General features: G+C 38.0%; 1 protein-coding gene across 1 annotated transcript in view; it reads left to right on the top strand.

The window, feature by feature from the left end:
- Positions 1-25,848, top strand: part of GRIN2B (glutamate ionotropic receptor NMDA type subunit 2B) — a gene marked incomplete at both ends in the record, with an annotated part of 295,037 nt that overhangs the window by 85,333 nt on the left and 183,856 nt on the right. Inside the window, one exon of the mRNA XM_081331987.1 lies at positions 10,449-11,047. Within this exon, the coding sequence (XP_081188113.1) occupies positions 10,449-11,047 (599 nt within the window). The remainder of the gene's footprint in view (positions 1-10,448; positions 11,048-25,848) is intronic.

The following is a 25,848-nucleotide window of genomic DNA, read 5'->3' as shown; positions in this document are numbered from 1 at the left end:
AGGGCGGCTAGTTCAGAATCTCTGTCTAAAAGATAGCATAAGATGCTGTCTTAAGCTCATGCTGGTCAAAGAATGCATAAAATTTATTTGCCTGTTTTATTTTATTTATTTATTTTTAATTTTAATTCCATTTATATCCCGCCCTTCTCCGAAGACTCAGGGCGGCTTACAAGCTTAGCAGTAGCCTTTATTTTATGTTATATGCCTGCTTATTAGGGCTTTCACACACCCCCAAGCAGCATTATTACAAAGTCAGCTAAATTGCCCCCAACAATCTGGGTCCTCATTTTACCTACCTCGGAAGGATGGAAGGCTGAGTCAACCTTGAGCCTGGTGGGATGCGAACCTGCACTAATTGCAGGCAGCTGGTGTTACTTAAGGAGGCATTAGCCCACTTTTAGGCCATATATTGGTATTCTAAGCTTCCCAATATGATTTATATAATATAATCAATTAATTTACAACTGATTTCAAAAGATGTAAAGAAAATAAAAGAACAGTGGAATCCATTGAAAAATACTTCAGCTGAATTTAATGAATAATGGCACTTAAATTTGTATATAATATTCTTTTAAAATATGTTCAGTCTGAAATTCTATAGCTAGAGTTAACATTTTCAAATATTATATATTATATATATTATATTTCACATTCAAATTCTATATTAAATGCAACTGTAAACTTATTGCTCTAGTCTAGCCTAACTTCAGTGAAAATCAACATGAGAAAATTTTTCTTTTTGAGGCTTTTACTCTTAAATGTCATGTTCTTTTTCACTGAATATCAAGGGCAGGGATTTTGAAAACAGCGTAAGTCTTTTTCTTAGAACATAAACTAAGTATTTTAAACTGCTAATCTCTTTCAAACGTTAGACTTGAAAATTAGAACTACAGTAAATTAGGGTTGAATCATTAAGCAATAGCTGAGAACATATAAACATATAAATACAATTAAATAAAATAAATAAATAAATATAATACAGATCAAGGGCAAAACATATAGTGAGAGAAATATATGCAGCATTACTTCTATCAGTACACCAGTGGTGACATATAACTATGAATGTGCTCCTTAATTTTACTGCTGTAGTGTGTTAATTTATTTATAACCTTAACACACAGCATATAGCAAAAACAAAAAATACAGTAGTGAAATATATATAGTATATTCAGCTTTATAAATAATACAGTACCACACAGTTCATTCAAATATGACTTCAAATTATTTAGGGTAAGATTAGGTTAGTAATAGTGGAATCCCTTTTAGAAGTATCTGTATATTAGAATGGTGGTGTTTGAACCTTTCTTCCATCTGCAAAATAGATGTTTTTAAAACTGGAGTTGTTTCAGTGTTCTGATTATTCCATCTATTCAATAGTATTTGTGTGCTGCAAGTTGAATGAAAATCAATGGAGTCTTGTGAAGATATAGTTGCCTTGTAGATTGTACTAAAAGTTTATAATTTTGCACGTTAGCCTATGAGCGCAATTATGCTTTTAGGAATATAAGTTATAACTAGCAAATGCTAATGATAGCTTATATAATTTTTCCTAGCATTTACTATAAAGCCCTAATCTAATATTGAATGACTACTGTTGTGCTATATCTATTTATATATCTTCATTTTTATTAGCTATTGTAACTGAAAAAATGGTAAAATACTGATAAATTCCAAAGTATTTTGCGTCATCAACATAATTTTATTGCTAATTTAGAATAATGATATATTAGAATTTTTGTTCAATTTAATTTCTGGAAAAGCACTTTTCTTTGCAATGTAATATTTTACTTTAGTACATCTCATTTTTGTAATAGCTGATTTTGCTGATTTAGTTAAAGCATACTGCCAGGTACTAATATAGATTGGTTTGAACAATCCTAGCTCTTCTGTTTGAACTGAAGTAACTTCTTTCTGATATTATGACAACAGTCAAAACTGCAGAAATTCTAAAATAGAACTACTTGTCCTGTCATTTTTTAAAAAATAATTTTATTTGTATACCGCCCTTCTCCCGAAGGACTCAGGGCAGTGAACAGGGCAAACATATAAAAGTACAAAATTACAAAAGTTAAAAAGAATTAAACAACATGCCCCCAACATTTCCCCTGTAGATCAGTTGAAAGTTGATTTGAAGAACTATAATTTCAAAAGCAAAGGACAATTTTGTTAAGATTCTTATATTCACTATTTTAATGAATGAATAAGGTAATGGAACATGAAATAATGCTAATTGGTAGCACTGTTGTGATGGGATATTCTTGGGGATTTATTGTATATATCAAAATATGTACATGTATAATAAGGCTATAATGTTGATATCCTATCATGTATGTGCATTTTTTCTAACGTCTGCTGTGCAGTTTCTAACATAGTGGCCCCCAACTTTTTGGGCACCAGGTACCAGTTCCGTGGAGAGAAGTTTTTCTGCAGACCAGAAGGGATGTGGTTTCATGTGCTGCTTGCATACCACAAATGAGGCTTTGCTTTTTTGTGTGGCTTGGTTTCTGGCATGCCACGGACTGGTGCCAGTCCATGGATTGGGGATTGGAGATCCATGTTCTAACACAGGGGTGTCAAACTCAATTTCATTGAGGGCCGCATCAGCATTGTGGTTGCCCTCAGGGGGCCGGGTGGATGTGGCCTGGGTGGGCGTGGCCTACTGGGTGGGTGTGGCTAAAGTGCGTATGGCCTACTGGGTGGGCATGGCCAGCTCTACATCATTTGCATCAAGGGTGCCTATGGGGGCCTGGGCAGGAGTGGGACAGATCTGAGGGTCTCTGGCAGGAGGAGGGTCTCTGGGCCAGGTACAAGGCAGTGGGGGCCGTTCCCTCACTGTTTCCAGGATGGCTTCGTGGGCTGCATAAAACCACTTTGCGGGCCGGATCTGGCCCCCGGGCCTTGTGTTTGACATGTCTGTTCTAACACATCACAAAAATTGGGTAGGAGTTTATAAAAATTTGTCAGTTTAATGGCAGTGGTGATATCCCTCTGAAGCAGCAACTGATGATCAATCATAGTATGCATAAGGAGCAGAATTTTCCCTCCAAAGTATTACTATTCCTGTTATTGAGAATCATTGAAGTTTGCTGTGAATGAATGCAGAAACATTTATCTAAAGAATATATAATTTATTTAACTAATATTTTAAATTAATAAATTAAAAAGAATCAAATGCTTGCTCCTGAGAAATCAAACAAACCCGTAAACATTTAATCTTATTTATTAGATGCAATAATTTTTTTAAAAAATTCCATTTATATCCCGCCCTTCTCTGAAGACTCAGGGCGGCTTACAAGCTTAGCAGTAGCCTTCATTCTATGTATATGCCTGCTTATTAGGGCTTTCACACACATCCCAACGGCATTATTACAAAGTCAGCTTATTGCCCCCAACAATCTGGGTCCTCATTTACCTACCTCGGAAGGATGGAAGGCTGAGTCAACCTTGAGCCTGGTGGGATGCGAACCTGCACTAATTGCAGGCAGCTGGTGTTACTTAAGGAGGCATTAGCCCACTGCTTCACCAAGGCTCTTTTCTATCAAAACATAGGGTTATGTCCACGTTTTCAACTCCCTGGTTTTGCATGTTTTCTGACATCTTGAAATTAAATAATTTTCAGTCCTGGCTTTTCTATAATAGCTTCATTTAAATTATAAAGCTGACAGTTCTATTGAATAAGTGCCAAATGCTTATAGTTACTGAATCAAAAATTGCTTAGAATATCACTATAAATTTTGTATTAATTCCAAGTTTCAAAATTTTTGAGGGTGAAGGCTAGTTCTCTGAGCTTGTGGGTTGGTTTCTGAATCTTTCGTCACCAGGCTAGGTAACATCTTCGGTGGAGTTTAAGGGATGTCAGTGTCCGTGTTCTGTTTATAAGAACTTCAGGTGTGGGTGTGTCAAGTGAAGGTCTTGTGATGGGTCAGGTGTGAGTCATCAGTGAGAGGCTTGTGATGGGTCTTGTAATGGGGAGGTTACATCAGGTCAGGGTCATTGGGAGGTGAACCGCTGGTGGGGGGGAGGGGGGCTTGCATGGGTTGGTTGAAGGCCAGTGCTGTCTCTGGTTGGCTGTGCAGTTGATTTGGATCCTGAGGGGTTCATAGGCTGGTTGTAGGTCGATGTGTCTGTTGATGGAATTGCTTGTGTAGTGCCAGGCTTCGATGAACTGACAGGCGTGGCAGGTGGTAGCATGGCCAATGATTTTAGTTTTCCTTCAATCGAACTGGTGTTGTTTGGTGTTGGTGTGCGATCTGAAGACACTCTTATTTGAACAAGCCGGCCTGGCCTGATGGGGGATGGGTTGGGTTTTTATTGTCATTTTTAATATATGTATTTACTGTTTTTAGTTGGGCATATGTTTAATTTTTTTTAACTTTTGTATTTTTGTATTTTTTATATATCTGCCCTGTTCACCGCCCTGAGTCCTTCGGGAGAAGGGCGGTATATAAATAAAATTAAATAAATAAATAAATAAATAAATAAATAAATAAATAAATAAATAAATAAAGGATTTGGGATCGTGGCATTAGACTGACAGCCAGTGTTCATGGATCCTGTTTTTTAACAGACATGATGTTTCAAAATTTAGCCTCTCTGTTGATGTTTCAATAAATCTGATAACTGCAAAAAATTCTAGTCATTCAAACATACAGAAATAAACTACAAACACTCTTGATGAAACATGTGGTTTGTAAAACAACTTTCAGTAGCAACATATTTTGCTACTGAAGAATCTATCTTCACAATTAATGTGGTTTCATTCTTTACCCTGTAAGATAAAAGCTTGGTAATTGTGATTCCCCCCCCATACAATTAATGAATAGAGAAGATGAAATGGTTTTTTTAAGTACTTAATTTAGCATTCCCATTCCATAAATAATATTCTGAAGCATTTGGAATGGTGGTCTAAATTGAAAAATGGGCTTCATTTACAGGACTTGGAAAATTATTTCATCTCATTTAGTTTCTCTCTGGTTTAGCATATAGTCTGTCTATCAGCAACAAATCTTGAATTGCTTATAATTTGGGTTGGATCAAGATTTTTCCAGGTTTTCCAGACAGTGAAAAAAGAGAAAAGCCTGAACAAATTCCAGCAGAAAAAGATGCACTTGGTATTGGTATTCTCTTTTATTTTTATGCTGTCTTATACTCATATACAACTACCTAGCAGCCAGACCTCAAATATTTTGCTACCTTTTTCTCTGAAGACAAGAATAGCAACAGGAGAAGTCAAATGATTTTTTTCTTTTCTATCTTCCTCATCTCTCTCTTCCCATGTTTTATTTATAGCTGAAGGGTCCTAAGGAAGAACTATAATGCTCCTTGTCATGATGTTATTCTGGGTAACATTTTATATGTAAACAATGAGAATCTAAAAAAACTCCTATCTGTCTGTTTTTAACTTATCCATAATATTTCCTTGAAATACTCTTTTTTTCTGTAGCATTCTAGCCTGGATATGATTGATTAGTTGATTGTTAAATTATAACTCCTCTTCGTGGATTACTGCCTTGTCGTGGCGAAGGGGCTTGCATAATTCAATGAAGCTATGAGCTATGCTGTACAGGGCCACCCAAGATGGACAGGTCATAGCAGAGAGTTCTGACAAAATGTGATCCACTGGAGAAGGAAATGGCAACCCACTCCAGTATCTTTGCCATGAAAACCCCATGGATAGTACCAAAAAGGCAAAAAGATATGATGCTGGAAGATGAGCCCCTCAGGTCGGAAGGCATCCAATATACTACTGGGGAAGAGCAGAGGGCTAGTATTAGTAGTGCCAGAAAGAATGAAGTGACTGGGTCAAAGCCGAAAGGACACTCAGCTGTGGATGTGTCTGGTGATGAAAGGAAAGTCCAATGCTGTAAAGATTTTTTCTCCATAGGAACCTGGAATGTAAGATCCATGAATCAAGGAAAGCTGGACATGGCTAAACAAGAGATGACAAGACTGAACATCGACATCTTAGGAATCAGTGAACTAAAATGGACAGGAATGGGTGAATTTAATTCAGATGACATCAGGTATACTACTGCAGGCAAGAATCCATCAGAAGAAATGGAGTAGCCTTCATAGTCAATAAAAGAGTAGGAAAAGCAATACTGGGATACAATCCCCAAAATGACAGAATGATCTCAGTTCGAATCCAAGGAAAACCATTGAATATCACAGTAGTCCAAGTCTATGCCCCAACCACTGGTGCTGAAGAGGATGAAATTGACTGGTTCTATGAAACCCTACAGCACTTTATAGAACTAACACCAAAAAATGATGTCCTTATCATCATGGGGGATTGGAATGCTAAAGTAGGAAGCCAAAAGATAACTGGAATAGCAGGCAGGTTTGGCCTTGGAGTACAAAATGAAGCAGGGCACAGACTGATAGAATTTTGTCAAGAGAATATGATGGTTATAGCAAACACTCTTTTCCAGCAACCCAAGAGACAGCTCTACATATGGACATCACCAGACGGCCAACACAGAAATCAGATTGACTATGTGCGCTGCAGCCAAAGATGGAGAAGCTCTATACAGTCAGTAAAAACGAGACCAGGAACTGACTGTGGCTCAGACCATGAGCTTCTCATTGCAAAATTTAGGCTTAAACTGAAGAAAGTAGGGAAAAGCACTAGGCCACTCAGGTATGAACTAAATCATATCCCTGATGAACATACAGTAGAGGTGACAAATAGATTTAAGGAATTAGATCTGATAGACAGAGTGCCTGAAGAACTATGGACAGAGGTTCGCAACATTGTACATGAGGTAAACTAAAACCATCAGAAAGAAAAAGAAATGCAAGAAAGCAAAATAGCTGAGAAAGCTTTGCAAATAGCTGAGGAAAGGAGGGAAGTGAAAGGCGAGGGAGTAAAAGAAAGATACGCTCAATTGAATGCAGAATTCCAGAGAATAGCTAGAAGAGATAAGAATGCCTTCTTAAATGAACAATGCAAAGAAATAGAAGAAAACAATAGAATAGGGAGGACCAGAGATCTTTTCAAGAAAATTGGGGAGATGAAGGGAATGTTTAATGCAAAAATGGGCATGATAAAGGACCAAAATGCCAGGGACCTAACAGAGGCAGAAGAGATTAAGAAGAAATGGAAAAATTACACAGAAGAATTATACAAGAATGAGCTTAACTTCCCTGATAACTACAATGAGATGGTCACTGACCTCAATCCAGATATCCTAGAATGTGAAGTGAAGTGGGCCTTAGGAAAGCTGAACAACAACAAAGCTAGTGGAGATGACTGTATTCCAGCTGAGCTATTCAAAATCTTAAAAGACAATGCAGTAAAAGTGCTACACTCAATTAGCCAGCAAATTTGGAAAACTCAACAGTGGCCACAGGATTGGAAAAGATCAGTTTACATTCCAATTTCAAAGAAAGGCCATGCCAAAGAATGTTCAAACTATCACACCATTGCACTCATTTCACATGCTAGTAAAGTTATGCTTAAAATCCTATAAGTTAGACTCCAGCAGTATGTGGATCGAGAACTACCAGAAGTACAGGCAGGATTTCGAAGAGGCAGAGGAACTAAAGATCAAATTGCCAACATACACTGGATCATGGAGAAAGCTAGGGAGTTGCAGAGAAACATCTACTTCTGCTTCATTGACTATGCTAAAACATTTGATTGTGTGGATCACAATAAATTGTGGCAAGATCTTATAGAGCTGGGAGTACCAGACCATCTTATTTGTCTCTTGAGAAACCTATATGTGGGTCAAGAAGCAACAGTGAGAACTGGACACGGAACCACTGATTGGTTCAAAATTGGGAAAGGAGTCCGGCAAGGTTGTATGCTGTCGCCCTGCCTGTTTAACTTATATGCAGAGCACATCATGAGAAAGGCAGGGCTAGATGAATCAAAAGTTGGAATTAAGATTGCCAGGAGAAATATCAACAATCTAAGATATACAGATGATACCACTCTAATGGCAGAAAGTGAAGAGGAATTAAAGAGCCTCTTGTTGCTGATAAAGAAGGAGAATGCAGAAGTTGGCTTGAAACTTAACATTAAGAAACCAAGATCATGGCATCCAGCCCTCTCAATTCCTGGCAAATAGATGGGGAAGAAATGGAAGTACTGACAGATTTTATTTTCTTGGGCTCCAAGATCACCACAGATGGGGACTGCAACCAAGAAATTAAAAGACGCTTGCTCCTGGGGAGGAAAGCCATGGCAAATCTAGAGAGCGCACTAAAAAGCAGAGACATCAGTCTGCCCACAAAAGTGCATATAGTCAAGGCTATGGTCTTCCCAGTTGCAATGTATGGCTGTGAAAGTTGGACCATAGAAAGGCTGAGTGCTGAAGAATTGAGGCCTTTGAACTATGGTGCTGGAGAAGACTCCTGCAAGTCCCTTGGACTGCAAGGCAATCAAACCGGTCAGTCCTAGAGGAGATCAACCCTGACTGCTCTTTAGAAGGCCAGATCCTGAAGTTGAAACTCAAATACTTTGGCCACCTAATGAGAAGGAAGGACTCACAGGAGAAGAGCCTAATGCTGGGAAAGATGGAGAGCAATAGAAGAAGGAGACGATAGAGAATGAGGTGGCTGAATGGAGTCACTGAAGTAGTAGGCATGAGCTTAAATGGACTCCAGAATATAGTAGAGGACAGGAAGGCCTAGAGGAACGTTGTCCATGGGGTCGTGATGGGTTGGACACGACTTTGCAACCAACAACAACAACAATAAGAACAAAATTATAACTATTTCCTTTCCTTTGACTATGCTCACTTGATATGTGAGAATGCAAAGGTAACCTAAGGCTTCTCAGACTGGAGGATGGATTGAAGAAGATGTAGACTATAGAGATTTTACTACCTCAAGGAACATGCTTGGATGTTTTCACTGACTCTAGAACAGATTGTCTGATTTTACATTAATTCAGCATTTGTACTATATAATGTATGCATGTATGTAAACATATTCATATAATATATGAATATGCAGGGCTTTTTTGTCATAGAACACTCAGAACGGAGTTCCAGCACCTTTTTTGGATGGAACCTTGTAGGGTAGACAAGGTGGGTTGCATGACATGTGTGAGTTCCGGCACCTTTTTCTTTTACAAAAAAGCACTGTGTATATGTATACACACGCACACACGAATGAATGAATGAATGAATTCTTATTAAGGAAAAATTCCTGATATGTTTAATATTTAGCCCACATACTTCATAATTAGAATATTTTCTATTTAATAAATATCTGTGAATGGCTCTCCAAACTTCCTTAGAGAGAAACTGCCTTAATACTGATTCATATTTCAATAGCAGCTCGTGAGTTTGAGGAGGAATGTATATTTGCTTTGAAAATGTGAAAAATAAATTGTTCTATTTGTTGCCATAAATAAGAAAGATCTAGGATCTTTCTGATCCCCACAATTTGTTTTAATCATTAAAATGGGCTTTAGGTTAAATAAAATGTGCAATTCAGACAACTGGTACAGAATGCGGCCGCGAGAGTTGTCTTGGGAGTTTCCCGGTACTCCCATGTTACACCTTTGCTCCGCGAGCTGCATTGGTTACCAGTTGTCTTCCGGGTGAGGTTCAAGGTCTTAGTGATGGTTTTCAAGTCCTTACATGGCATGGGTCCGGAATACCTCGGGGACCACCTGCTGCCGGCGTCGACTCCCCTCCGCCCCGTGCGTTCCCACAGAGAGGGCCTCCTCAGGGTGCCTCCAGTCAGAGAATGTCGACTGGTGGCCCCCAGGGGGAGGGCCTTCTCTGTGGGCGCTCCGGCTTTGTGGAATCAGCTGCCGGTTGAGCTCCGGATGGCACCGGATCTCCGCTCCTTCCGGCGCGGGTTAAAGACCCATTTATTTGAACAAGCTGGCCTGGCCTGATGGGGAATTACTTAGGGTTTTAATATTTATATATATATTTTATTGTTTTTATTGTGGGCAATAATTTAATTCTTTTTTAACTTTTGTACTTTTGTAGTTTTAAGATATGCCCTGTTCACCGCCCTGAGTCCTTCGGGAGAAGGGCGGTATAAAAATTTAATTAAAAAAAAAAAGTCAATCAGTCCCCTACATTTGTTGCTGCTTACTTTCTAAGAAGAATGAAAGGTGGGTTTTTTTAGAGCTGATTTTTCCCCCTGCAGTACTTTTTTCTCTACCAGATACTTTTTAATACAGGTTGAGCAGAACTTGAGGAAGAGAAGTTTGTTTTTGACTATATGCTTTCTGAGGAGCTGTTGTACCCAGAGTTTATTGTATCTTTCCCAATATGATTGCAAGTTTTAAAAATAATTAACCACAAATATATGATTGTGCATGCATAATTATATGTAATCATAAGTCATGTATTAAATGCAAAGCAAATCAGTATGTTAGCTTCCCTCTTCTCTGTATAACTCAGTGAAACTAAGCAAAATTTTTTTATTATGTTCTCTTGTTGACTTTTTTCCCCTCCTCTTTTCTCCACTAATAGGATGAATCATCCATGTTCTTCCAGTTTGGTCCATCAATAGAACAACAAGCTTCTGTTATGCTGAACATCATGGAAGAATATGACTGGTACATTTTCTCCATTGTCACTACCTACTTTCCTGGCTACCAAGATTTTGTCAACAAGGTCCGTAGCACTATTGAGAACAGCTTTGTTGGCTGGGAGCTAGAAGAGGTACTCTTGCTGGACATGTCTCTGGATGATGGAGATTCAAAGATCCAGAATCAACTCAAGAAACTCCAGAGTCCTGTCATCTTACTGTACTGTACTAAGGAAGAGGCCACTTATATCTTTGAGGTGGCTAACTCTGTAGGTCTGACTGGGTATGATTACACATGGATTGTGCCCAGTTTGGTGGCTGGAGATACAGACACAGTTCCGTCTGAATTTCCCACTGGACTCATCTCTGTGTCATACGATGAGTGGGACTATGGTCTTCGTGACAGAGTGAAAGATGGAATAGCCATAATAACCACGGCCGCCTCTGATATGCTATCTGAGCATAGCTTTATTCCTGAGCCCAAGAGTAGCTGCTACAATACACAAGACAAGAGGATCTACCAATCTAACATGTTAAATAGGTAAGGGAAATAAATATAATAATAAATTGGTTACTCAAAAATTCAGATCATAATTAAAAGGTTGCAGTTTTTGTTGGTGTCCCCCCCCACCCCAATTGTATATGATTCTGAGCCAATGCAAGACTAATTGAGTATTTACTTGGCAATAAGGAACATGCACATGAATATGAACTTCTTGATGACAGGGAATGATAACAATTATATATTTCTAATGTTGTAAATTATACTGTTGTTCTGGAACTATTCTCAGGTCCACCTGCAAGATGTTAAATATAACTGGTGGAAACATTTATCAAGGAGACTCTTAAAATAAGCTATTTTAAAAAAAGAATTGGTAGATGTAAATGTATAAAATTTTGGCAAGATATGATAAGTAGAGGAACAGAAAAACTGTTGTACCAGTGAGATAAGAACAAGATTCAGATACCATAAAATAGATAAGTCAGATTAAGAAAGAAAAAAAAATCAAGAATATTGAGGTCATTAGGAGAAAGTATTAGGAACAGGACTGGCACAGAAAAAATGTGATAGGTCAATACGAAAAAGCAGCCTGTAGGTGTGGTAGATAGGATTGGGGTATGATATATTGATAGCAGTTAAGGTGCTGGCCTAAAAATAAGGAGATCATGAGTTCTACTCTTGCTTATGCATGAAAGCTGTTTGCCCAACCCACTTCACAGAATTGTTGTTGTGGGAAAAATGGAGGGAATATAATGTATGTTCTCTGCTTTGCGTTGCTTATAATGTAGTAAAGTAAAATGTAGCAAACAAACAAATAAGATACATGCTTGGTGTACTATTTGGTGTAATTAGTGTAAACAGTGCCAAGAAAGACAGGATCTTTTTCTACCCTGAAGTACAAAGCAAAAATTTGCATGCTAGTCTGAAAGGTAGATTAATTCCATTTAGTGAAGTTCAAGGAGAGGGAATCTACATAAACAGACTACATACATCCATTCATTTGGAATATGAGTTCAGTCATTGAATCTGTGACTTGACTGGTTGTTTTTTCAAGCCAGTTTCTTAGAGCAGCATACAGGAGAAATAGATTTTTGCTACAATCTATTTTTAGTAGGTATAATTTCCCAGAATTCTACTGGGTATTTGAGAATTTGAGCAATTGGACCTGTCATATAACCAAGACCTATAATATTATGGCCGCTCTGTGGGATGAAGTTACAGGAATGTATTGTTAAGAAAGTAAATATCAGATTCTGATTTCAATGAGATGCATATTCATAGTTTTGTTAAGGATTATGGCCTTAAATTTTAAAATACTTAGCTAGAAACAAAAGCCAATGTTCACCTATTTACAGAATCACCTTCTTATTGGAATATTTTATTAATGTGTAGTACAAATAAGACAGATTTTGTTTTTGTTTTTTCATAAGAGCTGGTTAAGTTGTGATCCATGAAATATATATACCAGAATTGATCAAAAACCCTTTATTCGCAGGACTCCTTAGATTTGTTCTATGAGAAGTAAGATAGATTCTTTTGCACATGTTCTGTTTTTCATTTTTTATTTTCCATAGAATATGGTGTCTACACATAAACCTTCAATACGTGCAACAGAAAAATGATTGCAGTCACAGTTTTAAGCTTCTTTCCTAAGGAAAGTTAGAGGTTTTACATTTTTTAGTGGTTAGAGGTTTCTCTTGCCTTATAAGCAGCAGTCAGTGAAATGAGAGGCTCACAATATAGCGCTGATGTAGCTGGTGTTTTGTGATTCCTCACGTTTAATGGGGAAGATCAAAGCAGAAAATGTGGGGCTGCTGGTATTGAAGGCAGCCATGCATACATATAGTGTCGCTTTCATTTCTGGTTCAAGAGAGAGAGAGATGAAACTCTGAAGCTGCCAAACCAAGGGATTTCAGACATCATTATAAACTCACTATACTCATATATGGGAGATTCAGTCTCTTTGGCAAGAAGAGTCCATGTACTGTAAGCAGAAGGTTATAAATTTTAAATGAAACTGTTATTCATAAAGTATTTCCACGAGGGGCCCTTTTTTCTGCCCTGTTTAATAAATGTGGAGAACTGCTGACAATATGATGAGGAAAGGAAGGGGCTAAAAGAGCAACGTTTATGGCTGCCTTTATGTGATGATATGAATGTCTTGTAATATTATCATATAATGGTCCACAATAATAAATTCCTTCCCGCAGAAAAAAATATTGCTGCATAGTTTCTGGGAAAAACCGTAGTCCCCATAAAAAACATGTTTCTACAGGAAAAAAAACCCTTATGATTCCTTACAATAATTATTCTGCTACATGTTGCTCTTTCCTTGAAGATTCCCCTGCTATTTAGCAACTGATAACCCTGAATACAGTGGAAGCTGAAACATGGTTGCATCTGAAAATACTAAAAATATAAAAAAAATCAAACACTATAATCCAGTCTGTTTCAGACTTCAGAGATTTCAAAGTATATCCAGTCACATCTTTTTATTTTGAGCAGCAGCTCCTATTCATATAATTGAAATGGGGGCAGGAGAGCAGGGCTGCCACCTCTCAGTGCATGGAATCAGATTCATGACATTCCTGACTGAGACAATGGCTGTAAAATGAAAAAGAACAGTTTCGAGATACATCTTATTCAAATTCTATAGGTAAAGGTAAAGGTTCCCCCGCACATGCGTGCTAGTCGTTTCCAACTCTAGGGGCAGGTGTTCATCTCCGTTTCAAAGCTGAAGAGCCAGCGCTTGTCCAAGGACATCTCCGTGGTCATGTGGCCGGCATGACTAGACGCCAAAGGCGCACGGAACGCTGTTACCTTCCCACCGTAGTGGTCCCTATTTTTCTACTTGCATTTTTACGTGCTTTCGAACTGCTAGGTTGGCAGAAGCTGGGACGAGTAACAGGCGCTCACTCTGTTACGCGGCACTCGGGATTCGACCCGCCAAACTGCCGACCATCTGATCGACAAGCTCAGCGTCCTAACCCACTGAACCACCGTGTCCCTTACAAATTCTATAGTTACTCATTAATACTATACTCTAAACTCCTTCCTGCTGCCCATAAATTCCAGGCTTTGCAAAGAGCTGCTCCTATTTGGAGTTGCTTTGGAAAACAAGAGATATGGTTGTCATGTCTGCCCTCTGCCTTTAATAAACTTCATAAATACTTTAATAATACTCCCATGTGCCCAAATCATGATAATTTTTTAAATAGTTTGAAGTGCTACAATAGTTTTAAGAACAAAGTTGAGTGTTTTTTTTAAAAAAAATAGGGACAAATTTGTTTGCTCTTGTTGCTGCTGTCTCATAATGCTTGCATTGCCATATGATTCCTTTTGCAATGCCCAGAGGTGCTTGGCTTTCTCTTATCGTTTCCCATTTTAATCTAAGATCTCCTGTTAATCTATTCTTCCACTCACTCTCTTTCTTTCCAGCTCCTGGATTATTTCATGGAGAGAATGGCATCATTAGGCTGGACCCAAAGGCCTTTAGTGATATCAGGCAAAAGAATCCCAGTATAATGAGTCAGAAGCTTCAGCTATGAATACATTTGCCGCTTCTGGCTGCCTATTATAGTGGTATTATATTATCATAATGTTTCTTTTGCCAGCTGGTGAACAGGGAGAAAGAAAAGGTCTGTAGCAGTGGCAACAACAGAAGTGGCAAGAGGCTAGGAAAGGAGGTCAGATGGTGGAGGGCAATGATAGGCAAGACTGGGACCAAAGAAATAAAAAAGAGGAGAGGGGGAAGGATGAGGCGGGCAAAGTCTCCCAAATCCAGTAATGCTATTGCAAAGGAACTGATTCTCTTCCCAAAATCTACCTAGAATTTTCCTTCCAAATTTATTGTCTTATTATCTTTCCAAATCTTCTGAGTTGTATACCTGAATCAGGTCTTGTACTTTCAGTACTCTTCCATTTTGTCCATCTGCCTTTTCGAAGGGAACCCCTATATCTCCTCTGAATATTCACTGAACAGTTTATATGAGAGGATCCTCTTTAAGTGACAGCTAACATCTTCCTTTTAGTAAGCAAAATGTTTATGGGTCCCATGAGCTTGTTGATGTGTGAGTATGAATAATTGGCCCAAAACACGAGAATAATAAATGAAAACTAAATAACTATGCCGCTTAAGTAAATAGCTGCTGATAATTTTGTGTCTTGTAAAATAATTTGATTCTTGAAAGAACACACAGGCCTGTTTTTCATTTTATTAATTGACATTCCTTGCTGCTCCCAATGTTGTTTTTAACTATATTTCATGATATAAAAATAGAAGTCACTGTGTTGCTATGGCTCCTTGGATATTTCTAAAATCTCTTCATTTTTTCCAGTACATTTTTACTTAAAAAGCTGGTTTATCAAGAGATCAGCTTGATGTGTCCTCTGAAAGTTACATCTCGAAGAAAAGTATTTTCTGGTCATCAGGAACATCAGTGCAAATATTGGAAGTGCTCGGTGTAGCGTCTGGCCTGAATATAACTTAGCATCTAGAAATCCCTTACTTTATAAGTTCACAGTTTCACCAAACAGTTTGCTTCATTTTCCAGGCCTCTTCCACTTTATACACATTTAACATTTAAAGTAAATGGCTGTTGTATTATGACCTAAATTGATCAACATGCTCAAAAATACTTAATTCAATTATATGTATATGTAAATATATATATATATGTGTATAATATTTTATAATATATAAATATTATATACTATATATATAATTAAATTAAGTATCATTTGAGCATGTTTATCAATTTAGATCATAATGCAACAGCCATTATCTTTAAATGTTAAATGCGTATAAAGTGGAAGGTGCCTGGAAAAATGAAGCAGACTGTTTAGTTAAACTGTAATACACATACACACCTACACACATTCCCTTCTCACCCTTGTGGGAGGTATGTGTCTTCCTCAATCTTGGGAGTTTGAGGGTTCTGCACAGGATCTTAGCAGTTTTGAGCACTGTGCTGGTTTGGGCAGGGAGCTTTTAACATGTATTATTTTCTGATATAACTCTTCAGCATTGCATGGAATATGATGAATCCCATTTAACTCAAGAGTGTGGGCAGCATTAGCATACATTTTTTTAATCGTGCATTTTACCATTTTACCAGCCCTGATGACTTTAAAGTTATTGCAACATTCTCCAACCTTATATCTTTAAGGTTATTTTTCGATTGCAACATGTTCCTACATTCAGCATGCTTGTTTTAGCTAGAAATGATTGGCGATGCAGCTCAATATATTTGTAGAATGTTAAATAGCTACATTCTAGAAACATATATAGAAATTGTTCATCCAACTTTTAAGAAAACATGTTTTCATGTGGTGGGTTTGAATTCATCCTTCAGTTCTTAGTGTCCCGGGTTTTTTTTGTATTATATATTCCATCTGAGAGTCGTATACATAGGCTAAATAATGCTTTCTCATTCAAAGAGATCTATAATTTTGATACAAGGATGACATTGAAAAATTTAATATCAGAGGAAAAATATATTTAATTGTTTCATTCTGAATGTTTGCATCATTTATCTAGTAGTTATATTAAACAGCATCTGCAGTATATGTTTTTCTTTCTCATATGCAAACAGACTTAAAAGGTCTGACATTTGCTTTGATAATTTGAATAGTGACAATCACTTTAGAGATTTGTGAAAAAGAGTAGAATAACTTTATGCAATAAAGAAAAATTATGAAATTTATGAAAAGATGAAACTTTTTAAAAAGAATCAACTTGGAGGAAAATGGAACTACATCTGCATGGAAGGTAGTAACTAGTAAGCAATGGGTACCCCGAGGTTCTGTTTTAGGCCCAGTACTCTTCAACATCTTCATAAATGATTTAAATTAGGGAATAGATGGGGAACTCATCAGATTTCCAGATGACACTAAACTGGCAGGAATAGTTAACTCCCCAGAAGATAGCTCAACATCCAGATGAATCTTGACAGAGTTGAACATTGGGCCCTACCTAACAAAATGAAATTCATTGTAGAGGAAAGTAAACTTTTACGCTAAGGCAAGAAAAACCAAATTTACAGGTACAGATTAGATAAAACCTGGCTCAATAGCATTAACTGTGAGAGGGATCTTGGAGTCCTAGTGGACAATCACTTAAATATGAGCCAGCAGGCTTCTGCAGCTGCCAAGAAACACAATCCTAGGTTGCATTAACAAGGGTTAATGATCATGTGAAGTATTAGTACCACTTTATAAAGTCTTAGTAAGGCCATAGTTAGAATACTGCATCCAGTTTTGGTCGCCATATTATAAAAAAGATGTTGAGATTCTGGAAAGAGTGCAGAAAAGAGCAACAAAGATAATTAGGGGGCTGGAGGCTAAAATATATGAAGAACGGTTGCAAGAATTGGGCATGTCTAGTCTAGTGAAAAGAAGTACTAGATATGACATCATAGCAGTATTCCAATATTTAAGGGGTTGCCTTAAAAGATGGGGTCAACCTATTTTCCAAAGCACCTGAAGGCAAGACAATAAACAGTGGATGGAAACTATTCAAGGAGAGAAGCAACCTAGAACTAAGGAGAAATTTCCTGACAGTGAGAACAATTAACCAGTGGAACGGCTTGCCTTCAGAAGCTGTGGGTACTGCATCACTGGAGGCTTTTAAAAAGAGCCTGGAGAGCCACTTGTCTGGAATGGCATAGGATCTCCAGCTCTAGATTGGACTAGAAGACCTTCAAAATCCCTTCCAACTCTGTTATTCTGTTAATTAAAGGTAGTATGCATAGTCTTTTTTCAATATTTTTTAAATTAAAGATTACCTTATCAAAGTGAAACTTATAAAACTAAATAAAATACATTTAAAATAAAAAAGTAAAAAGTGCAGAAAAAGAAAAAAATAGAAAAAGAAACCTCTCCATTCATTCCCAGCAAGTATAGTCAACATTAAGAATTTGTCAATATGTCTTAAAATAAACCAAAATCTCTTCATTCCATATCTCACCTGATTTTCTGTGTATCCATCTCTAAAACCTCACTCTCCCTATTAAAACAGCAAAAGTCAAGTTTTGTTAGAAATAACCACACAGGTACTATAAATTACATCTATTATACTCAATCTGATTTTTTCTTTTCCTTTTAAACGAACCTCACTTCCTCTCTTCAAATAATCAAAATTCAGTCCAACTCAAAAATAATTATTACCAGAAATAACCATTGTCATCCAGTCCTAATCAAGAAGCCATTAAATATTCCTCCAAATAACACCCCATTATTTTAACTTTGGTCAAATAAATAAATTTTATAGTCTTTCTTCTTTTGGAAAACAGTCTTTAAAGTTCTCAAAGAAATTCTAACATCTGCCTTCTCATATTCTTGCTCCTCTTGAAATTCTTTTTTTCATCTTTATCAAGCCCTCTTTATATTTCAGGGTAGCAACTCCAGGAAACCCCTTTGTACATTCAGTATAAGGAAATAATCCAAATAACTCACCTGTTTTACTATTGGTATTTCTTTTTTAATTTTTAAGTTATGATTTTCATTTGTAAATCCATTATATCTTTCTCCTTCATATAGGCTGTAACTTTTAATCCTACCTGTAAATTACTTTATTCATTGGGACTTGATTTTGTGCAATTACATCAGCAGATGGTAGAAAAAAGTTAAATAGTTCCAAAATCTCCTGTTGCCATAAGTCATATGCTTCTTTCAAAATAGTCATCTGGATGCCTCTAATGTTTAAAGTTCAAAGACTTTTTGTCAGTTCAGAATGTAAACAAAGATCTTTCTCATGGGAGAGGATTCTTTCAATCAACATCAAAATCTTAAATCAAGCCCATCGGAATCCTTAATCCACGTGAAACTTTATAAAGCCCATAATAATCTTCCTCTTGGTGTATATTTCAAAAAATACAATTCTTAAAGTCATAGTTTTGGGTGTTTTTTAAAAAAGGATTGAAGGATACTCACCCATGATTTCAGTCTAACTTACCAGTCTGAAGTTCTTAATATTTAAAGAAAACCAAAGAATAACAAATAAGGTGTAAAATAATAAGTCAGTTGAATTTAGAGTCCATATAGGCTTATAAGCACAATGAAATCCTGCCATTCTCAGCTGATCCCAAACTGACCTCTCTCTCTCTCTCTCTCTCTCTCTCTCACACACACACACACACACACACACACACACACAGAGCAGTTATATGGAGTGCATGTGACTAATCTGAGGATCCCTCTGGAGTTAGATTTCAACTGCCGATTCCTGAAATTGGGCACTGTTTCACTGGCAACGTGTCCTCCTCTTTTAGAGGGACATCAGTTCGCCATTACGGATCACTGGAAGTGGCTCAAAGGTAGCATGGATAGTCTAAGCAAAATTGGACACTGGTTTTATTTTCATACTATTGTAGTTTTTTTAAATTCCAAAAATTTCTGTACATGGAACTGAAATAATTAGCATTAATCTATTATTAGAATGTTATGGATGATGTAATTCTTCTTATTTTTAGCACACACACACCATATTAGTAAGCTTGTTACTTTCACTCAGATTACTACATTCTTATTATATCATTATTTCACATTATTTATATATCCTATGTTATATGTATAAACTATGGTCATATTATTTTATATTTTGAATATAACAGCTTCACAATAAATTGATGAGATAGCCATATCTATGGAATAAAATACTCTGCCCTGATTTCAATCCTGTTTTAAGAGCACTAGTATCTAACGTCACAACATATAAGTACTTGGAATTACTTTGATCCTTAGCTAATTATTTTTTCTTAGTATTTTCAATTATACACTGCTTCTCTTTTGTTCTGTCAAAACACTTAAAATGGAAGTTATAGGGTTTCCAAGCTTTCTTCCACTTGGTTATTGATGATCCCATCAGCTTCTAATCTAAAGTGCCCTTTGGCGGACCTTATTCTTGTCCTTACATTGCCAGCATTCAAAGCAGTGCAGGATAATTGGATCTAGTCACCACTTTAATTGTTTACAAGCTTCAGAATGAAGTTAGACTGAGGATCTTATGGAAATTTAAATTGATGGCTACATTTGGCTGCCTTGTACTGCTCAGAACACTGAACAAAACAAATAAATGAAGGGGCTCAATGCAGGGATCAGTAACAGGCCTACAAAATATATTTAGAATCTTTAGATCTCTAGGATTAAATGGTTTCACTGTTGGATTAAAGAAGTAGTGAGGAAGCATTGGGACAATCTATAGAACTGAAAATAATCAGACAATATCATTAACAGAGTCTGACAATAACGCTGCATCACTGATGGGATAAATAGCTATTATAGAGATAATTAAGCAATTCCTTTTTAAAAAGCAGTTTTTAGCCCTATGTATTGACTGCTTTTTGCTTATCAATTTAACAATGATTGGTATACATCTTTTTTGATATATTGTTTTTTCCACAGAGGAAAAGCATCACCCACAACTGTAGTGCTCAGGCTAGAAAGGAAAAACATTTACTTAATTATATTGTGACATTTTATGAATAATTTTGAAATGGCTATGTTGCTGAATTCAACAAGAATACCATGAGCCTGTTTGTTTTCAGACTGTCACGACCATTATTCTACATGAAGGTGCTAAAAACTGTTTGGATTGTCTGAACACTAATTGGACTGCATTTGGTCATTATTATCCTTTAGAAATTTTTTACAGTATTTCGTTAATGAATCAGGATTTGTAATGAAAATTACAGCTTCAGAGTCTAAAAGACAAAAATATTGTTTTGAGGACTTGTGTATAAATAAAGGTATGCTCATGCTTAGAGTATATCTACGGAAATCCATAGAATTACTTGATTTTAGTAGATCTACTTTGAGGGCGACATGCAGAGATCCAATCTGGTGTGTTAAAAGCAGTTTTTGTCTTCTATTTTGATACGTTATGAGAACCTTCTATCAATAGATCATATAGTTATCATAAAATAACCTGTCTATTCATCATCAGAACTCTAAAATCACTTGCAAGCATTGATAATAATAAAAATGAGGCTGAGAATAAGGGAGATCAGTGGACAAAAACGATATTATTTCTGACATATTAATTAGTACCTTGATGCAGATTAGCAGAATAGTTTCAAGAATTCTACTCTTTTAACTTTATTCTTCTCAGAGAAGTTGGAAAAAAGAAGAGATGACCACAGGGAGCAGGGCACAAAAGCATCCTCACTCTCATCTATTTATTTAGTCAATATTACCAAATGGATACCTGTTCAAATAAATTAAAATAAATGTATTTTTGAACTGCTTAATTTATTCATATAATAACAATCATTTTTTAAGAGAAACTTGGGATAAAGATACACATTGGCTAGGAAGCTGCACAAAACAAATTAAAAAATTTAAAGTTAGAAAATTGCAGATTTCATTGCAATCTAGAACCAGATTAAATTAAAAGTTGAAATTTACTTTAATCTATATCCTTGTTTCCCCATAGTGCTGCCTCCTCCTCCTCCTCCTCAAGTAAAAAGTTATTCTGGTGGCGAAACAATAAACAATCTATTGTTTACATTCTTACTCCCTGTGTAGATCTATGTATGAATGTTCATGCAATCATGAACTAGTCTGTATCTAGTTCACACTTAGACCGTTCACATTTATTCTCTAGTTCTTTCCATCTTTTCCTCCTTTCTTCTTCCACCATATCTATATCCTGCATCCTATATTCTTTTGCTTTAAGCTTTTTAGTTTTTTAAAGCGCTCACTAACTCTTTTCTACTTTTTCCTCCAACTCCTCCTCCTTCTTTACCCATTCATTTTCCTTCATATACTTTATCCACTCTTCCTAATCACATTTCTTCACATTTCTCTGTTCACATCCTTAACCATTTTCTCTGGTTGAAAAATCATCAAATTATACTATAGTATTTTTTTCTAAATTCTAATCTACTTTACCTAATTCATGTTTGTAGTATTCTGTGTTCACGCTTTAGTCTCACATTTCATCATCAATCTCCCTCTTAATCTCTTTTAAGAGGGTCATTACAATCACTGGATCTTTCTTCCTCCACTTCTTTTTACCCCCTTTAGAAAAACATTTTCTTACATATTGTGTTAATTTGTAGTTTATCTTTCTTGACATTTTTGGAGTAAAATATGGGAAGGGAGAGATAATTGGGAGTGAATGAGCAAATGAAAAACAACTGAGGTCCTGAGGTGATATGACTTTCTGTCCCCCTGAACATTTAGGCATTTTAAAAACTTCCATTTAATCTTTTCTAAAAGGAAAGTTGGCATGTTGCACTGTTAAAGTGCCAGCTTTTTACATTTCATTTCTTTCTAAATATGTGTCTCTCAGTCCCATTTAGAAAATAAAAACATCAAGTGACTGTAATCCAGTGCTTTGTTTATCCAGAGAAAAGGAAAAATTATGCTGTAATTAGTGGAAAATTGATTTTGTGAGAGTAACAGATAAGGCAGCTTGCATTTCTCCAGTTGGCCTTCTGGTAAACCAATGTGGTGGCTATACTTAGTATCACAATCATTTTATGAATGATAAACCCATTAAAAAGAGCAGCAATGTTATGCACATGTGCCTAGGTGTGCCTGGGAAAGAGGAATGCTCTGTATTTATTAATCAAAATATCATATTGGGTGAATGTCATGATTATTATTACGTATACTTCCAGGATTATGGAGCTACTTCCTTCAGCTGTTGATTTACTTATGTTTAAGAAGGTTTATTTATATTAGTCTTTTCCCGGTCTCTTTAATAGCCTTTTTTTTCTATCATGAGATACTAGTCAAATGAATTCCTCTATCAAATTAACACAACAAACAGCAGACTGAACTTGTTTTGAAGTAATAATAATTTTGCCCAATTTTATTATCTGAATAAAAAATTAGGTGCTTTCCTTATTCATATGTCTTATGTGTATGTTTATATCCATACAGTAGGTAAATGAAGGTAAGACTTCCCTTGCCTTGATTGTTGATTGGGCTCAGAAAAAATGCTCTTGTTTATTTTTGCCCACTATTAATATTAAAATCTTCTATCCAAAACATTTTTGCCCATTGTGGACATAATTGACTGGTGTGATATCCATGTTGTGATTATTTGATGGGTATATCAATTTGCAGCAATAACTATAAACCAACAATTGATCTTAATTAACCCTAACCTGTTTGGCAGGAAAAATAAAGTGCTAGACAGCCAAAATAAACAGTTGTAATGGTGATTGATGGACAATAATCATTGGCATTCAAAACTTCTTGGTAGTCGGAAAAAGTAAAAAAGAACCAAAAATATTTAGGATCAGTAGAAAACAGGATGAAAATAAGGAAAAGGATCTCGCTCCTATCATCTATACTTCTCTCAGGTTATACTTAGATTAATTCCTTTGTTCATAACAATATGAATAACAAATATAGTTGCTCCTTGTCATCTGGCTATTAGTCTTTCTAGGCCAGGGGTCGGCAACCTAAAAAAGGAAAAGAGCCACCGGGAACCGGTTCCATCACAAATTAAAAAAACTGGGAGCCGTGTGTGTGTGTCCATGTACGCGCATGCGCAAAAAATGTTTTGCGCATGCGCAAAACAGTTTTTTGCGCATGCGCGGACGCACGTGGTTGCCATTTTTTTAAAAAGTGAGATGGAACCGGTTCCCGGTTGCCCGACGGCGACGGCCCGTCGGCAAAGCTGCCGCTTTCGGCAGCTTTGCAGACGGGCCGCGGCAGCGTCCTCAAAGAGCGACGCCGTGGCCCGTTCGCGCGGAGGTACGCGCGCACCTCTCCAAAGGTTTGGGGAGGTGCGCGCGCAGCTCCGCCCATTCGGGGAGGTGCGCACGCACCTCTCGGAACGGGCCGCGGCGTCGCTCTTTCAGGAAGCTGCCGTGGCCCATCTGCAAAGCTGCCGCTTTCGGCAGCTTTGCAGATGGGCCGCGGCAGCGTCCTCTAAGAGCGACGCCGCGGCCCGTTCGCGCGGAGGTACGCGCGCACCTCTCCAAAGGTTTGGGGAGGTGCGCGCGCAGCTCCGCCCATTCGGGGAGGTGCGCACGCACCTCTCGGAACGGGCCGCGGCGTCGCTCTTTCAGGAAGCTGCCGTGGCCCATCTGCAAAGCTGCCGCTTTTGGCAGCTTTGCAGACGGGCCGCGGCAGCGTCCTCAAAGAGCGACGCCGCGGCCCGTTCGCGCGGAGGTACGCGCGCACCTCTCCAAAGGTTTGGGGAGGTGCGCGCGCAGCTCCGCCCATTCGGGGAGGTGCGCACGCACCTCTCGGAACGGGCCACGGCGTCGCTCTTTCAGGAAGCTGCCGTGGCCCATCTGCAAAGCTGCCGCTTTCGGCAGCTTTGCAGACGGGCCGCGGCAGCTTCCTCAAAGAACGACGCCGCGGCCCGTTCGCACGGAGGTACGCGCGCACTTCTCCAAAGGTTTGGGGAGGTACGCGCGCAGCTCCGCCCATTCGAAGAGGTGCGCGCGCACCGGGCGGCGTCACTCTTTCAGGAAGCTGCCATGGCCCATCTGCAAAGCTGCCGCTTTCGGCAGCTTTGTAGACGGGCCGCGGCAGCGTCCTCAAAGAGCGACGCCGCGGCCCGTTCGCGTGGAGGTACGCGCGCACCTCTCCAAAGGTTTGGGGAGGTGCGCGCGCAGCTCCGCCCATTCGGGGAGGTGCGTGCGCACCTCTCGGAACGGGCCGCGGCGTCGCTCTTTCAGGAAGCTGCCGTGGCCCATCTGCAAAGCTGCCGCTTTCGGCAGCTTTGCAGACGGGCCGCGGCAGCTTCCTCAAAAAACGACGTCGCGGCCCGTTCGCGCGGAGGTACGCGCGCACCTCTCCAAAGGTTTGGGGAGGTGCGCGCGCACCTCCCCAAACGGGCGGTGCCACTCTCCATTTGGAGAGGTGCGCGCGCACCACTGCCCGTTCGAAGAGGTGCGCGCGCACCGGGCGGCTGGGAGCCGCAGGAGACGGCTCAAAGAGCCGCCTGCGGCTCCGGAGCCGCGGGTTGCCGACCCGTGTTCTAGGCAATTCTATTTTCTCCAGTTATTTTTATCTTTGAAAATACAACTAAGATACATATGTAAGTGGCAAGTTTAGGATCATTGTGAGTTCAGAGAGGGCCTCCTCAGGGTGATGCCGGTCAGAGAATGTCGACTGGCGACCCCCAGGGGGAGGGCATTCTCTGTGGGCGCGCCAGACCTTTGGAACCGCTTACTGGTTGAGCTCCGGTTGGCTCCCGACCTTCGCTCCTTCTGCCGTGATCTAAAAACTTATTTATTTGAACAAGCCGGCCTGGTCTGATGGGTTTGGGGTTTTTAATATTGTTTTTAATTGATTTTATTGTATCGGGCACAATTATTTAATTTTTCTTAACTTTTGTATCTTGTATTTTTAATATATTTATTGCCCTGTACACCGCCCTGAGTCCTTCGGGAGAAGGGCGATATATAAATCAAATAAATAAATAAATAAATAAATAAATAAATAAATAAATAAATAAATAAATAAATAAATAAATAATCTGACCTCCCAAACATTTGCTTTCCCATTTCTTAGGCCATAAGTTTATTACATTTTCCAAAGCAATTTACGCATCAGGAGAATGCCTTTTGTAAAATTCTTTGTTTTGATTATTAGACTGTTTTTATCATAATTTTAAATGCTACTAGATTTCAGCTGGGTAGAATAATCATTTTTTAAATTTCTTTTCCAAACAAAACAGACTGGGAACAGCTAAAAGTTATAGATATAATAAATAGATCATCACTAATTTTACATTGTACTGATCTCAATATTTAAGGTGATAAAAATATTTATTCAAAAGATAATTCTAGCATCCTCTGATAGAAATAAATGGATTTGGATTTGAGTAACCCACATACTGAAATGTGGGCTTTAAAACAATTTTAAAA

The sequence above is a fragment of the Vipera berus genome (genome assembly GCF_964194415.1).
Source record: "Vipera berus genome assembly, chromosome: 6".
NCBI lineage: Eukaryota > Metazoa > Chordata > Lepidosauria > Squamata > Viperidae > Vipera > Vipera berus.
The sequence above is the reverse complement of the archived record's forward strand: the minus strand, read 5'-3'. Positions and strand labels throughout refer to the sequence as shown.